The sequence below is a fragment of the Astyanax mexicanus genome, chromosome 1 (assembly GCF_023375975.1).
Source record: "Astyanax mexicanus isolate ESR-SI-001 chromosome 1, AstMex3_surface, whole genome shotgun sequence".
NCBI lineage: Eukaryota > Metazoa > Chordata > Actinopteri > Characiformes > Acestrorhamphidae > Astyanax > Astyanax mexicanus.
The window spans coordinates 98873695-98889885 of NC_064408.1; the positions used below are offsets into that span (position 1 = coordinate 98873695).

At 38.9% G+C, this 16191-nt stretch overlaps 1 protein-coding gene across 2 annotated transcripts in view; it reads left to right on the top strand.

Moving 5' to 3' along the window:
- ctnnd2a (catenin (cadherin-associated protein), delta 2a) overlaps positions 1-16191 on the top strand; it is a 628772-nt gene that overhangs the window by 306789 nt on the left and 305792 nt on the right. For both annotated transcript variants that reach the window (XM_007252283.4, XM_022681995.2), the window contains one exon: positions 4795-5308. In XM_007252283.4, coding sequence (XP_007252345.3) covers positions 4795-5308 — 514 coding nt within the window. The remainder of the gene's footprint in view (positions 1-4794; positions 5309-16191) is intronic.

Consider the following 16191-nt stretch of genomic DNA (forward strand, 5'->3'; position numbering starts at 1 on the left):
CATGGCTCCCCCCATTTCATGGCTCCCCCCATTTCATGGCTCCCCCCAGTGTGGCACTTCTCTGACATGATGAATGGAGATCCATTCATTACTTTTGGGATGAACTGGAAAGAAGGAGATGAGCCGGAATGGCGATCATCCAACATCCTGAGCTGACTAATGCTCTTGTCACTGAATGCAATCAAAATGTGGATGAGCAGGTGTCCCAATACTTCTGTCCATATAGTTCATAATAGTTCATAGTAGTCAATAAATTCATAGTAGTCAAAATAACCCATAGACGTCACTAAATAATATGTTTTAAGATTTGGAGTATGTGATTGTTAGTATAGTAGATAATTGTATTGGAACACTATAACATACATTACTGTTTAAAGTATTTATGCATGTAATGTGTTAACCCTTTTTGATTTATTAAAAGCCATGTTATACATCTAATCCACACTGATAATTTACTGATAATTTACTGACAATTTCACTGGTTGATACTGAAACAGAAACGTCTCTTATTGGCTACCTTCTCGCATGCCCCACTAAAGACCCTCCTCCGCAAGCTCATATTAAACCTCTTAGGGGCCCTATTTTAGCAATCTATTTTGCACTGGTCAATTACGCATTATGCAGCTGGATTCAGGGCCTGTTTTTCGGTACTGTGAGGGTGCAAAAAATGAGCATTGCACGTCTCAAAATGCACAAAAGGCATGTACTAATTCTCTTAATTATTCATGGGTGTCTTTTGGGCAAAACATGAAATAAACCAATCAATGTGCCAGTTTTCATTCCCTTTTAGAGACAGGTGAGCTCTGACTTTGGCGCGTTTGTATCTTAACAGCGCAGTGATTTTTTGCACACTGTCTGTGTGCAACAGGGGCTTCACAGTGCACATGCACTACCGAGCCCCAGAAATGCACTCTCAAGCCCAAGTTGTTGGATTGTGGGTGGACTGATTGTTAGGTAAACCCATGAATATTAAATGTTTTAAGCTTTAGTGTCTATGTTTTGTCTTACTGTTATGCTGTAGATAGCTAGTTAGCTTGATTAGCAATTAGGTAAGCTAGTTAGCCAACCTAACCAGTTAGCTTCTTACTACTGTTATAACTGACATGTCGCAATTTAGCAATAAAATATGCTTAATGCTAGCTAGCTAGCTACTCATAGAAGCTAAAACAATCTACCTGAAACGTTGATACATTTACATTTAATAAGTAGTTAGCTACTTGGCTAAAGTGATATCAGCATTCAATTTACCCACATGTTCATACTGATCTCTTCTATGACTGAACACACCCAGTTTCATTGGCCACTGAAGGTTTGGGGCTTGAGAGTGCATTTCTGGGGCTTAGAGGTGCATGTGCACTGTGAAGCCCCTGTTGCACACAGACCCCTCTCATTTTTTGTGCGTCTCAGCAGAGGAAACTGACCTACTGATTTAAGGGAACAGCAATGTTATTTTAATTTTAATTCTGTTGATTGTTGAGTTAAAAGTTGGGTTTTTCACACACTAGGCACGGGCATGGTGCACCTATAGGAATGGACTTTGCTGATTGACTGTTGTCAGGGTTCATTTCAGTCAGTGGCGCACCTGTATTTCCTGCCGCTAAAATAGCAACACGCCAGAAATGTACCTGAACACACCTCATTTCTAGGCTACCACACCCATCAGTGTAGATTTCCTTCTTAACTCCGACACTATTTTATCGACGAGGACGCAAGGTGTGAAAATAGACTGTTGATGGGGTGTAACATAGCAAAGAGCATTGTAAAGCGCCTTGTGCAGGTTGTACAATAGGGCCCATTATTTGCATTTTTCAAACGTGCTGATAGAGTGGAAGGCTGGCTTATACTGAAGGTGGATATACTTAACACTGAGATTCATTCAAAAAACTATGCTCTGGGCAGTAATCCTTTATTTGCACAGTAAAGCATTTTTATTAAAGCATTAAAATAAATATAGATAACATGGATACAATAAAGAGTGTATTTACATATTTTACTGTATTCCTTTAACCATTTCCAAAGCCTTCCCCGCGGCAGTCCAGTATCACAAACAAACAAATCTGTGCGATGTCTGGGGGTATTGAGGAGAAATCTGTAATCAAGCATTGTTTTTTTAAATAAATGCTAACTACTTTTTTTCCAATATAGGAGATGGTGTACACTTTATACAGCATTTATACTAAAGATTGCAAAGGTAAAAATTAGTTTTTCCCGCCTAAAACCTTAAAAAAACAATGTGCTTCATTTATATGCTTCATTTTTTGTCATGATTGACCCTGGTATTGCACCTCCACAACATAGGAGGTCACTATCTCCCCAATATTAGCAACTGTGCTCACTTGTTGTCTATTGTCTAATCAGTAGGAGTATTTAAGGGTGTTGCACCTGTACTCTGGTGCAATGTCTTGTTTGCATCCATACGGCATTTCAAAGCTTTTCTTTCTGGTTTTCTGTTTGTTCTGGCTCTCTAAACTTTGTTTTATATTTTTGACCACAATTTTTGGATTTGCCCCATTTGGATATGTACCGTTTATTTGGATTTATTTGTGTTTTTCTGGATTTTTATAAATAAACCTGCATTTGGATTTAGAAAAGAAAAGCTCAGGACACATGTGCTATAGTTGAACTGCTGAACAAAACTTAAAAAACTGTTCAACAATTTAAAGGCGTTTGAATGCTAAAATCAAATCCAGGCCCTGTCACTAATAGGGGTTACATTATTTGTCATGTTAAGTGGGGTATTTAGTCTCTCTTTTTTTGTTTTGCGTGCAGCAGAAACAGCAGAAGGAATCCTTGACAATAAAACTGACAAGCGAATTTGTGATTTTGTTTTTCCATCTTCTTCCATCTGTGAGAGGATGTTTTAAAACACTCTGTGAAGCTAACATCCCAGCTAGTCCAGCACTTTCCATCTTACCACTACGAGGGTTAGTGGTAAACACTGGATGTTTTATGTTGAGCTGCTATTTTATTATTTGCAGAATTATGTTTTTATGTTTATTTAACTGTAACAGATGTTTTCCTCACCATTTTTCTGTATCTTTGCTACTGTTTTTTTCCTCCTTCCAGCTGCTTGACAGCTCCCTACTGTTTTAACTAGTGGATGTCCTGCACTCTAAAAAACAGAGGTACGATATGAGTACTTTTTTGTACTCGAAGGTACACTCTTTATAATTGTACCCTCAAAGGTACAATATTGGTCTTTACGGGGTCAGATTTGTTACCTCTGAAGTACAAAGTCATTTCTAACAGCAATAAGTACAAATTTGTACCATTTAACCAGCCAAAGGGTACATTCAGTATTCTGCATCACTGTACTAATGAACAATATATATTTATATTGCACATTTTTTATTTGAAAGCCAGACAATTTTGTATCATCAAGTTTTTGAGCCATATTTAGTTGATGATAATGTTTATAATCTTTATGATCTTTACTGCCACAAAACCCATGGGTACAAAAAAGGACTTTCACTGAAAGGTACTTTTTTGTGCCTCAATATAAGGTACAGCCCCAGCGACGAGCTTTGTACTCTTTTAAGTACAAATCTGTACTTATATTTCTTAGAGTGTGTTCGACTGGTCGATTATACAGTGCAAGGAGTCAAGGAGATTTTATTGTCCGTTTCACATCATGTGTGGTACATGAGGTGGAATGAAATTGTATTCTCCTGGTCCAGTTTACACTCAAAGAGCAATTTTAAAATAGAGACAAAATGAAATAGAATAAGAACAAGGGCTGTCAATGTTAAAGTGTTAATGCACACTGGTAATTTGGAATCAGTAATCAGTAACGCGTTATTTTTTTTTTTTAACGATAGTTAATTAAGGCACCAAGTTTGACTCCTACGTCCGAATTCAGAAATCCTCACAACCAATTTTACAATCCAATTTATTATGCATTCTTTATTCCAGCACCCTGTGTTGATTTTATCTCCCCTCAAACATACAAGTATATACTATTATTTTAACTGACACCACTAATATACATAGAATTGCATTTTACATTTCTTACATTCATTATTTTATTTATATTTTTTACATTTAAATATCCACTATAAAAATGTACGTCTAAAGATAAACAAATGCGATTAATCACAGTTAATCACTGAATTTCATTGTGATTAATCGGATAACATTTTTTAATTGATTGACACCCCTAATAAAAACACAATAATACTATAGAAAGATAAATACAGAGTATAATATAAAGGAGTAGGGAAGTAGCAGCAATATGAAGTCCGAAGTGCAAATTGCTCTAGCAGCATGATGATTATGCGTGGATATCAGTAACATGTGAAATATATTTTTAGCTTATGTATTCACTTTATTTCTCTTCACTAATGTATGTAACCATTCTTCTAGGTACACTCCTCCTATGGCTGTGTATGTCTAGAGTATGTTTAAGTGTTTCCAGATGTATATTATAAGACACTATTTAAGCAGTTCCCCAAGTCTGGAAAAGGGGAGAGAGCAGGAAAATCAAACTGGGCAACATCTCTGTCCAGGGTTAGCCTAGGACTGCCTTGAAGATATTGTCTTAGTCTTTGTAATAAATAATTGTATTACACATAAGGCAGTGTCTGCAGTGTCTTCTTCCTCATCTTCAAGCATCAAGCAACAGCAAAGAGACAGCGATAAACAACACATAAAAAGTGATAAAGTGTCTCAGTGCGAGTAAAGTGGAAGTGTTTTTGTAAACAGTAATTGTCGCTGTGCAACTATACTATACACCTATGCTATGCAGCCTCTAGATACTAACCCACATTTAACTGTTTTTTTTTGTTATTTTTGCAGGTGACGTCCAGCCGCGCCGCGCTGCTGGCTGCGGGAGACCCGGCTCAGCTTCAGAGCCATGGCAGCGTCCTGCAGCACCTGTCTGAGCCACAGCAGCAGTCGTGTCAGGGCCCGGGCCTCTACTATTCCAGCTCCACGCTGCCTGGCCCGCGCGTCAACTCTCCCTTAAGCTCAATGCAGCCCACCGCCGCCACTGCAGGCTCGCCCACCAAACTCCAACGCCTGCCTTCCTCTTCCTCCTCCGCCTCCCCCAAGCCCTCTCCTGGCCGGCTCGCCAAGTCCTACAGCAGCAGCTCGCCCATCAACGCAGCGGGCACTGGGGGCTCTGCCTCCGGCTCACCCTTGCGCCTGGCATCCCCGCCCAACAACTCGTCCCCTCTTCACCACCAACTGAGCGTGGGCAGCTACGCTACGCTCTCGCCCACCAAGCGGCTGGTGCACTCCTCGGAACAGTACAAGATTTCCCACGACCTGTACGCTACCGCTACTCTGCAGAGACCCGGAAGCCTTGCAGGTGAGTGTCAAGCACATGTTAACACTCTGCTATCAAGCCTAGTGCACTGAAAAAAATTATCAGCAAAATTTACATTTATTTTTTACAACCCTCTGCATTTGCTTTTTTTTAAGTAAATTTAATTTCAGATAAATTTAAGTAACTTCAACTCGATTTCAAGACTTAAATGTTACATAAAGTAAATAAGACAACTGAATTTCAGTCACTTCTTCATTTCATGTGTTGAGACAGTGTAATATGTGTGTTTAAATGAAGTAATTGTAATTAGGTAATATAGTATGCAGAAATTAAGTAAAGGTTACTAAAGGAAAGGATTGATTCAGCAAAAATAAATGAAGTAAAGTTTACCAAAAGAAAGGATTAACTGAAGTTCAGTTCACTTATTTACTCTATGTAACATTTAAGTCTTGAAACCGAGTTGAAGTTACTTAAATTTATCTAAAACTAAATTTACTTAAAAAAAAGCAAATGCAGAAAGTTGCGAAACTTTTTTGTAACTAAATTTTACTCATCATTTTTTTCAGTGTATGTCAAGAAGTGAATATATATACTGTAGCATTAGCTTCAGTCTTTGCATGAAGAGTTGAGCAAAATCAACACATTTCCATGTTCATTGCTGAGTTGGAGGAACAGACGTATTCAGAAAAATGGTACTTTATAAGAAGTACCTCAGGGGCAAGTTGTGGGACCACTTCTGACATACTGACGTACTAATATCAGACCAATCATCAAGACTTGGACAGTAATGGGCTACTTATCTCACCAGTGCGGGGCAATGAGAGTGAACTACTGGTAGAATAAAATATTCTCTCATTTCCCCAACAGGCCAGAGTTGACGCCAGTTTGATTGCGCAGTCAAGATTTTAGAGGATTGATTCACTTTTGATTGCTCTTGTCTGGGCTTTTGGGAATTGCATTCGCTTCTGCCCCTGTTCCCGTACTTCTTTTCATCATGCAGTCCTTCCCTTCCATACCTGTCATCGAAGAGTAGTTTCATTATACCCTTTCTACAAATACACTATTTTTTACCTTGTAGATGAAGTCTGATTGTCTTTGACATTGGGAACAAGCTAACTAGCCAGCTTCAAAGTGAAAACATCAATGGCGCCTCTGTTGAATTAGGTAAATACCCATGGGAACCGGGTAAATAAACACATAGCACATCGATGCAGAGTTTGTGTAGCACTGTGAGCACATTCCCTCCATTTTTAGCAGAGGAAGTTAGACCAGGACAGAGGCAGCATGGGACTGAAGTAGCTTTATATTGATGTTTCTTCTTGTTTTTTGTCCTTTTTTTTGTCTTTTCTGTGTATAATGTGTCATGGGAAGCCTGATCCTCATTGCTTTTTGCTGTTCTTAAGTGTAGAGACTGTATAAGTACTTTGATATAAAACTTGTCATTGTATTATTCAGATGAATATGAATATTAAAGAATATTAAGTTATTTTACTGTTTGTCCTTTGTTTAAAACATGCTATGAAATTCGTAGTCGACAAATTTAAATAATCGACAGTGTCGATTATATCGACTAATCGTTGCAGCTCTAAGTATAGACACTTCTTTTAAGCTTCATTTCCAAACCATCACCCTGACGAGATCTAGATAAGGAATCACCTTAAAGAGGGTTATTTCCTACAAAGTCAGAAAGTAAAGTGAGGATACACCTGGATGTGAAGAATCGTATCTAAATCCACAGTTGAGCACACTGATTCGGCGAGCAGGTGCTATTGATTTCAGCACTATTGATTCCAGCCTTGTATTACCTGCCACACAGCCAGCGTTCCATCAAACCCCCACACCAACACCTGGGACGCAAAAGCAGAGCAGTTCTCTGCCTAAGCCTGGCCTCCTCCCAGCCGTCAGCCTCACTCCTGCATGTCACTTTGATTATAACACGTCGTCCTGCAGTGTCTTCACGCTTCCCTCCACCGGAGCGCCCAGCCGTGCCTCCGGCGGGAACCCGGCCCTCTAATCCCCACTCATCAGAGCCTGGCCCCGGGCCCTTGGGCCCAGATCAGGGCTCAAGTGCAGGGAGCCAAGCCCAGTTGCGCTCGAAGGCAGAACAAGAAGGAAAAGGAAGAGAGAGGGAGGAAGTGAAGGAGAAACTTACAACCTACGAGCTGTGAGACTTTCTCCACTCTCTCCGAGCACTTGCAGCATGGAACTTTAATCAGACCTGAAGACAAGTATATTTTAATGACATTCTCTACTATAGTTGAGGCCACAGATGAATTATGAATTGAACCTTTGATCTTCAATCAAAACCTGACTTGTAGCCCAAAGACTGTAATACTCTAATTCTGTTTAAAAGTCTCATTCCATAGTTTCATTTTTTTATTTATTTAAAAATATAAAATAGTTTAATTGTGGTCTCTAGTATGAATGAATGCCATGTGAGCCGTTGTTTTTTGGTGAAAAAAGGGCTTAGGTGTTTCTATTTAGCCCTGCTTTAGATCACTGAATTGCAGTTCTTTGAAGAAAGACAGGATTTGAGCTCCTGCTCATGAATATTCATATATGTAAACATATCGCCTCTAATTGGCTAACAGCACTGCAGCTGAGAACCGTACCTGTCTTCCGCCACAGTCAATTTTACAGCTTTAAAACTCAAAGGACAAAATGTTTTCAGAGAAACAGCCTTAGTTGTAAAGATACAGCATGTTATTAAGACCGCGGTGCAAGCATTGATAATGTTTCTTTCAGCTAAACTAACGCTACTAAACTCTTACCTCAGACTTGATTTGTTTCTTAGGCAGTTTCACCACCTTGAAGCCCCAAAGTTTGCTCTATATCATAAAATCCGATGAGAACAGCGCCTGCTTTGACCGATATTCTGTCGAGTTGTGCTACCTTGTCAATCCGTTCTCCCATAGTGTACATTTAAGGTCTCTGAAAAACACAGAATCCACCGGAGATCCGATTTAAACCTACAGTTACTTACACAAGATAGCTAACTAGCTAACTAGCTCTGTAAACAAAGCAATAAGCTCCTTAATAGTAAACAAGACAGTGTCGGTTCTGCTCCAGCCCGGCTTCAGCGCTGCCTGTGGGCGGTCCTAAGCCGAGGTGGGCGAAGCTATGAACTCACTGGTTGATGTAGACACCCTAACATCTCTCTGATTGATTCATATTTCTGAGACTTTTGTTCTCTTAGCTACTGCAGACAGTGGAGGCTGAGAAACGGTTTCATACGTAGCATCCATAAACAACTCAGAGAGACTTATAGTATTTCACAAACAACAAGAAAAAATAGATTTTAACAGAAGGAGACCTTTAAACCATTCTTTATTTAGACTGTGCTCTTGTGTGCACTTTGTATGTTTGCTGGTCACATTTTTAAACATATATTTTTAGTTCACTTTTTTAAATGAGTATTTCTGATTTCAGGAACAGTTTCAGTTATCAGGTATGAATCTTTTAGAGCTTCATCAGTGCTCATTTCCTGACCACAGGACCTCTTTTGACTGGAAATGTTTGTCTGCTGGGATATTTTCAGCCTAGCATCGAAACCCTACACTAAGTACCTTTTAAATGATATAGTTTAAAGTTATTTTGGCTCGTAACATAAGCTAAACCATTTTGATGCTGTCTATAACCTTTTCTTCTGAAAAAAGACTGTATAAATATATAGTTGAACCATCAAAGCTTGTAAATAAACATTTTACATTCTAGTATTCTTAAGTTTTACACACTCTACGCACACATACATACAGTGTTTGTGTAAATCAGCAATTTCAGTTAAATATATCATATAGCAGACAAACACAGAAATGTGCAATAGTTCTTTAAACAAAATTAGTCTGGTGCATAAATTTGGGAACCCTTGTCGTTTTATTGATTTGAATACCTTTAGCAATAATTATTGGAACACAACATTAGTTTGGTAAGCTCACTGACCCTTGACCTACATTCATACAGATGAACCCACTTATGAGAAAGGGTTAAAGTGGCCAATTCCAAGTTTTTCTCCTCTTTGCATCTTCTCTGAAGAGCGGCAACATGAGAGCCACAAAACACAACTCTCAAAATCATGGTTTAGAAGAAGGATACAAAAAGCCCATAATCTCAGAGATTTCAGCTGTTAGTTTCCACCTGTGAGGAATAATTTCCATAGTGAGGAACTGGAAGACCACAAGCATAGTTCTAGTTAAGGCCTGAAGTGGCAGAACAAGAAAAATCTCAGATAAGCAGAGGAGAAGGATGGTCAGAACAGTCATAGTCAACCAACAGAGCAGCTCCAAAGACCAGCTACAACGTCATCATTCTGCGGATGGCATCACTGTGTATCGTTCAGCTATTAAGCGCACTTTACACAAGGAGAGGCTGTATAGCAGAGTAATGCAGAAGAAGCTTTTTTCTGTGCACACACCACAAACAGAGTCGCTTGAGGTATGCTAAAGCACATTTGGACAAGCCAGCTTCACCGCCTTGTTGGTGGTATGCATGTTGGAAAAATAAGACATCATTCCAAGATAAACACTTCCTACCCACAGTAAAATTTGGTGGTGGTTGCATCATGCTGTGGGGCTGTGTGATCAGTGCAGGTATTGGGGATTTTTTAAAGTTGTGGTCCGCATGGATTCAAGTCAATATCAGCAGATTCTGAACAATGTTCAAGAATCAGTGAGAAATGTGAAGTTGGGCCGGGGCTGGATACTTCAACAAGACAATGACCCTAAACACTAAATACTGCTCAAAATCTATTAAAGCGTTCATGCAGAGGAACAAGTACAATGTTCTGGAATGATCATCTCAGTCCCTAGACTTGAATTTGTCCATGTTTGGAAACCATCAAATTTGACTAAACTGGAGATGTTTTGTAAAGAAGAATGGTCCAAAACACCTTCAACCAGAAGCCATGCTTTTATTGGAAGCTATAGAATGTTTTAGAGGCTGGTATTTCTGCAAAAGGGGGATCTACTAAATATTGATATTGATGTAATTTTTCTGTTGGGGTACCCAGATTTATGTACCTGCCTAATTTTGTTTAAAGAATCATTGCACACTTTCTGTAAATCCTATAAACCTCATTTCACTTTTCAAATATCACTGTGTTCCTCTGCTATATGCTATTTTTAACTGAAATTGCTGACCCAAACAACCTGTGATTTATAAAGGAAAATCCTGAAAATGATCATTTATTGGATAAGGCTTGTAGCTGGTGTGCTAACATTGTTACAGTGATGTAGGATAAAGCAGCAATGTGGGATACTGCCCATAGTCGCCGTGCTAATGCTGAGGTTGGTAGTAATGTAAGATAAGTGGGATTGGTGGCTGCTGTTCTAACTCTCATTTAGTTCGTATGATCCATTTCACAAGTTAGCATGTTAGCATCCGGTGACAGCAGCAAGCACATAATTATTACGAGATGCCTTCAACTTCTTGGACCTGATTTAGCAAGGCTAACAAGTCGCACTGGCGGGAACCTTTGTCATCATTTGGCCCTGCAGTGGGAAAGAGGTCCTTGATAAACTGGCTAATGATCTCACTTACAAGATAAATGTTCCTGAGAAACTGGTGTTAATTCAGTGTAAAGAAAGTTGTTAAGTTGATAATGTAGCTCTGGGAGGCTTTGTGGACTAGGGCCAAGTGATGTGTGCCAATAAAGTGAGTTGAGCAGGGATTTGTTGATGGAAGGAGCTGCATGGGGAAGTGATTACCAGGATTTATAAACACCTCTATAAGGTTCCTTCATGCTTCAGACATTCTAAATGAACTGTGAAAAGTAAAAAAGATGTTAGAGTACTGTCCCACAGTGGAGGCACGCTGCCTTTTTTTTTTTTTTTTTTTTTTTGAATGTTGGAATTGCCAAAAAGGAGCCAGCGGTAGAAGCTCAGGAATGCATCACATTATTTTTTTTTTTTTTCTGCTGATGTAAGACAGTATGGTCCGCTGAGATTAGCATGCTAAACAGAACCCTGAAATAGCTTTTCTCTTCACGTGGACAATCAACACAAACACACAGTGAAAATGTATTAGAGAGGCACGCTCGGCTGCGAGTCAGCGGCTCGCTTGCTAAATCTGGGTTGCGAACAATTTACATTTCAAATGAAGCGATTCTCCCCCTGAAACTGGGGAAATTTATAGAGCTGGAATAGGTCTGCATTCTTCCTTGAAATGAAGGTAATTTATTCCCTGATAGATCATTAGGGAACTATGTCTTAGGGATGCCCAGATATGGTGTGTAGTCTAAGTAAAAAGTAGGCAAAGCGTTGCCTAACAGCATACTTTTAATCTCTTTTTTTTATCTCTTTAGAAGGTAGAGTAGGTGATTACAGTAGCTCCAGGTCAAAATGCAGCAAAATGCTGCTGCTGTGGGTTTCATTTACATTCTGAAGATGTGAACTATTTTTTTTTCAGTCTATGTTAGGGCCTATGAAATTGATGTTATTTATGACATCCACTTACTTACAGTAAGACTTATATAGCAAATTTTTGCCACTCATGGCACTCAAGGGCACTTACATACAATTACAATTACATTCTACACACACTCAACATACACCAGTGAGAAGCAGCAGCCAATCACACACAGCATACTCTCAACCGGAAACAACCATCCACCTGAAGGATTGTACCGGGCACTGAGGAGTTGGCCCAGCACAGGGTGCCAATCCATATCTGGGCATACAGTCATACATACATTCAAACCACATACATTCACACACAATTTAGAGTATCCAATTTACCTGATCTCCTTTTTTTTGGACTGTGGCAGGAAAACAAAGTTCCTGAAAAACATGAGGAGAACATGGAAACTCCTAAATATGTAAATATGTGTTGGTCTCAGGTTATGAGTGAGGGGTTACTTTGGTCAAAATTATGAAGAGGTCCCTAATATACATGATATGAAGTTGATTGTATCTTAATCTTAAGGTAATCAGTTCTCATCAGAGCCCACATTAGATTTTTTTGAGTATATTAATATATTTACATTGATTTCCCAATAGTTTAAATTAAAAAGACAGTATGTAATAAAGAGTTAACCAAGATTTTTGAAGTGAAGTCAAAATTCTCAACGCCTCAGCTTATCCCAAACTTATAGGATGGATAATGCACCATTATTCCAGATCATTTCACAGTCCAATGATGGTTGTTTTTTACCCCTAAACATCTGTGTTAGTGATGGGTTCAGCATAAAAAAGCTGAATATATTTATTAGAAGGTGTCACACACATTTGGGCATGTATTGCTTTTGCTTTCATTGTAGACTGCAAAAATACCAAAACTCAAACATTTTAGGTAATTAAGACATCCCTGCTCACATTTTAAAGAGCCACTAAACCCTAAACCATATTTTCTTTCCATTAATAGCTGAAATGTGTTCCTTTGGAGAAATGTGTTATTCAAAACATTTCTTAACCTTTATAAAACACTTTTATTGCAGTAATTTCTGCCTCTACTGTGCCCTCTTAGGTTCAATATATATATATATATATATATATATATATATATATATGCTATATGGTACACAGACACATCACAATATGAAGATTAGACAATCAAGAATACTGCCCCCCTGCTCACGTCCAATCAACTGGGTCTGCAGCTCAGCATATCAGCTCTCTCTCCTGCTCCGCCTCTAAACCCATACATCACCCTCTGCCCCTCCCAAACTACCTGATTAGTCCCATTTTTTGGCCTTTTTCAAATTTGAACTGAGACTGGATTCAGCAAAAATCAAGGGATTTAGTGCCATTTTTAAACCAAAAAATGAGATATGGTCATTTTGTTTAAAATATGTTTTTGTTTATGCTTCTGTGCTTTAGCTTAAGTATTAAATATATGACTGTTTGTTTTAACAATGGGTATATCTCTACTTTCACTAAAGAACAAATCTATAATCATTATCCACCACTGTTAGCATTGTATCCTCATTTAAAAAAAAACACTGTTCAACAATTATTTGTATGAAAACTCTTTAAATACAGACCATGGCAAATACTCATAATGTGATTTTGTATAAAACCAGTTATACAGTTACTAAAGGCATAAAATAAAAGATGTGGAATATGTGCTGCTTAATTTGATCAGCTAGTTATCAAAGGCCTTTTTTAGAGCTCCCATATATGTCCTAATGAATACACAGCAGTTACACAGCTTCTATTCCCACGCTTATCGGAGGCTTGTGAGTTTCCTTTCTGGATCTTGGTGTTTCATCATGACGTGAATGGTAGCGTGAAGTGCTGCTGGCATTATGTAGGCCTCCCGCTGCCTCTAAGGGAATGTGCCTTCAGGGAAGGTTGCTTTAGCACACTCAGGTAACCGCGTGGGAGACAGCAGCCTGTCAGCCCAAATCCTCCACCTGGACAAAGTGCTTAGCTTCCAAATCGGCTGTAAAAACAGCTCTGAGGGAGAGCGCCGCCCCAGTGCGCTTAGAAGAGCTTTCTTATTTGTGCTGTGTTTGGTTATTTGTTTATTACCATTTGGAAGTTTCGTGTTTAAAGTCAGTGTTTAAAAGTTCACAGATTTCAGTCATTTAAAAACAGTTGAAGTGTTGCAGATTTTTATATATATATAAAAAAAAAACTTCTAATGTAATGCTAATATCATATACAATATATACATGTTTCTTAAATGTTTAACATGTTTCTAAGAGCAAGAATTAAACATTTAATAACACGATAAATACAACAGCCAGTTGACTTATGTCAGAAATCTCAATGCAGATAACTTGACAAAAATTACTTAGCAAATAGTGGTAGGTACAATAGTATGCAGATTAAAATCTCTGTAAACAGAAACCCATTAAAGCCAGAATTGTACTCCAAACTGACTCAAACTCAAGTAAAGACAGCACTAAACAAATTACCCCTGAGGACAGTACTTTACTAAGCTAACAAACACCACTAAACTCTCAAAACTGCAAATGTGCACAGTGGATGTGTCCACGACCAAAAGAACAGCAGCAACTAAAATAAATAAACATGCATCTAAAATAATGACTTTTTATGTTAGATATGCAGTTACTTTATGTACAGCAATTAATGGACCTACACAACTAGGGTTCAACAGCAGTTTAAATATGGTTGAGTCCAAAAAGTAAAATATCTTCTTAGATTTCTTATTATCTCTTAGAGACAACACAGCATGAAATATAAACCTTAACTCATTGATGCCTAGTTCCTGTAAAAATATATATATATTTCCATGGCAAAGCCAGGCATGGGTTATAAAAGGATAAAGCCTCCCAGCATTGATTGGTGCAGCAATGGAATTTAATATTTAATGTTGAAGACATTACAGCTATACAGGAACACATGCAGAATTATTTTGGAAACAGAAAGTGTTAAATAAACCAGAATTTTTACTATGTATACTTTAAATTATTATTATACTTAAATTATCTTAAAGGACACATCTGCACACTCTTGGTATTTTAATCTCAGTGTCTTCATGAGGGAGAGTCACCTGGAAGAGTTTTCTCAGCGTCTTGAAGAAGTTCCTGGAGGTCCAAAACTATAGTTGCTGCTTTTCCTTCATGCTGTGAAGCTCCAGCTCATCCCAAAATTGCATGTGTTTAATTTGATCCACAATGTAGAAAATAAATTAATTAAGGAAACAAAAAAAAAAAACATTGAAATAGAAGGTGTGTCCAAACTTCTGACAGGTACTGTTTGATTGTAAACAATTCTATTCTGTATGAAATTGTTAATTTTAAATTGGCTTTGCCACGATACTGGCTCTTTAACATGAGCCACGATACTGGCTCTATAACATGAGCCACGATACTGGCTCTATAACATGAGCCACGATACTGGCTATATAAAACATGAGCCACGATACTGGCTCTATAACATGAGCCACGATACTGGCTCTATAACATGAGCCACGATACTGGCTCTATAACATGAGCCACGATACTGGCTCTATAACATGAGCCACGATACTGGCTCTTTAACATGAGCCACGATACTGGCTCTTTAACATGAGCCACGATACTGGCTCTATAACATGAGCCACGATACTGGCTCTATAACATGAGCCACGATACTGGCTCTATAACATGAGCCACGATACTGGCTCTATAACATGAGCCACGATACTGGCTCTTTAACATGAGCCACGATACTGGCTCTATAACATGAGCCACGATACTGGCTCTATAACATGAGCCACGATACTGGCTCTTTAACATGAGCCACGATACTGGCTCTTTAACATGAGCCACGATACTGGCTCTATAACATGAGCCACGATACTGGCTCTATAACATGAGCCACGATACTGGCTCTATAACATGAGCCACGATACTGGCTCTTTAACATGAGCCACGATACTGGCTCTATAACATGAGCCACGATACTGGCTCTTTAACATGAGCCACGATACTGGCTCTATAACATGAGCCACGATACTGGCTCTTTAACATGAGCCACGATACTGGCTCTTTAACATGAGCCACGATACTGGCTCTATAACATGAGCCACGATACTGGCTCTATAACATGAGCCACGATACTGGCTCTTTAACATGAGCCACGATACTGGCTCTTTAACATGAGCCACGATACTGGCTCTATAACATGAGCCACGATACTGGCTCTATAACATGAGCCACGATACTGGCTCTATAACATGAGCCACGATACTGGCTCTTTAACATGAGCCACGATACTGGCTCTATAACATGAGCCACGATACTGGCTCTTTAACATGAGCCACGATACTGGCTCTATAACATGAGCCACGATACTGGCTCTTTTCCAAACATTCTACCAGAGTTCGAATTTCCTGTCTGTGTTGGAGTCTGTCTTGCTTGGCCCCTTTTCAGCGTATTTGCCACTGTATCACCAGCCTCACTCTTTGTCCATGTTAAGTATTCATGTCAGCTTCTCAGGAGGGTTTCCCAATATGCTTTGAGCATTTGTGTGACTGTCTGA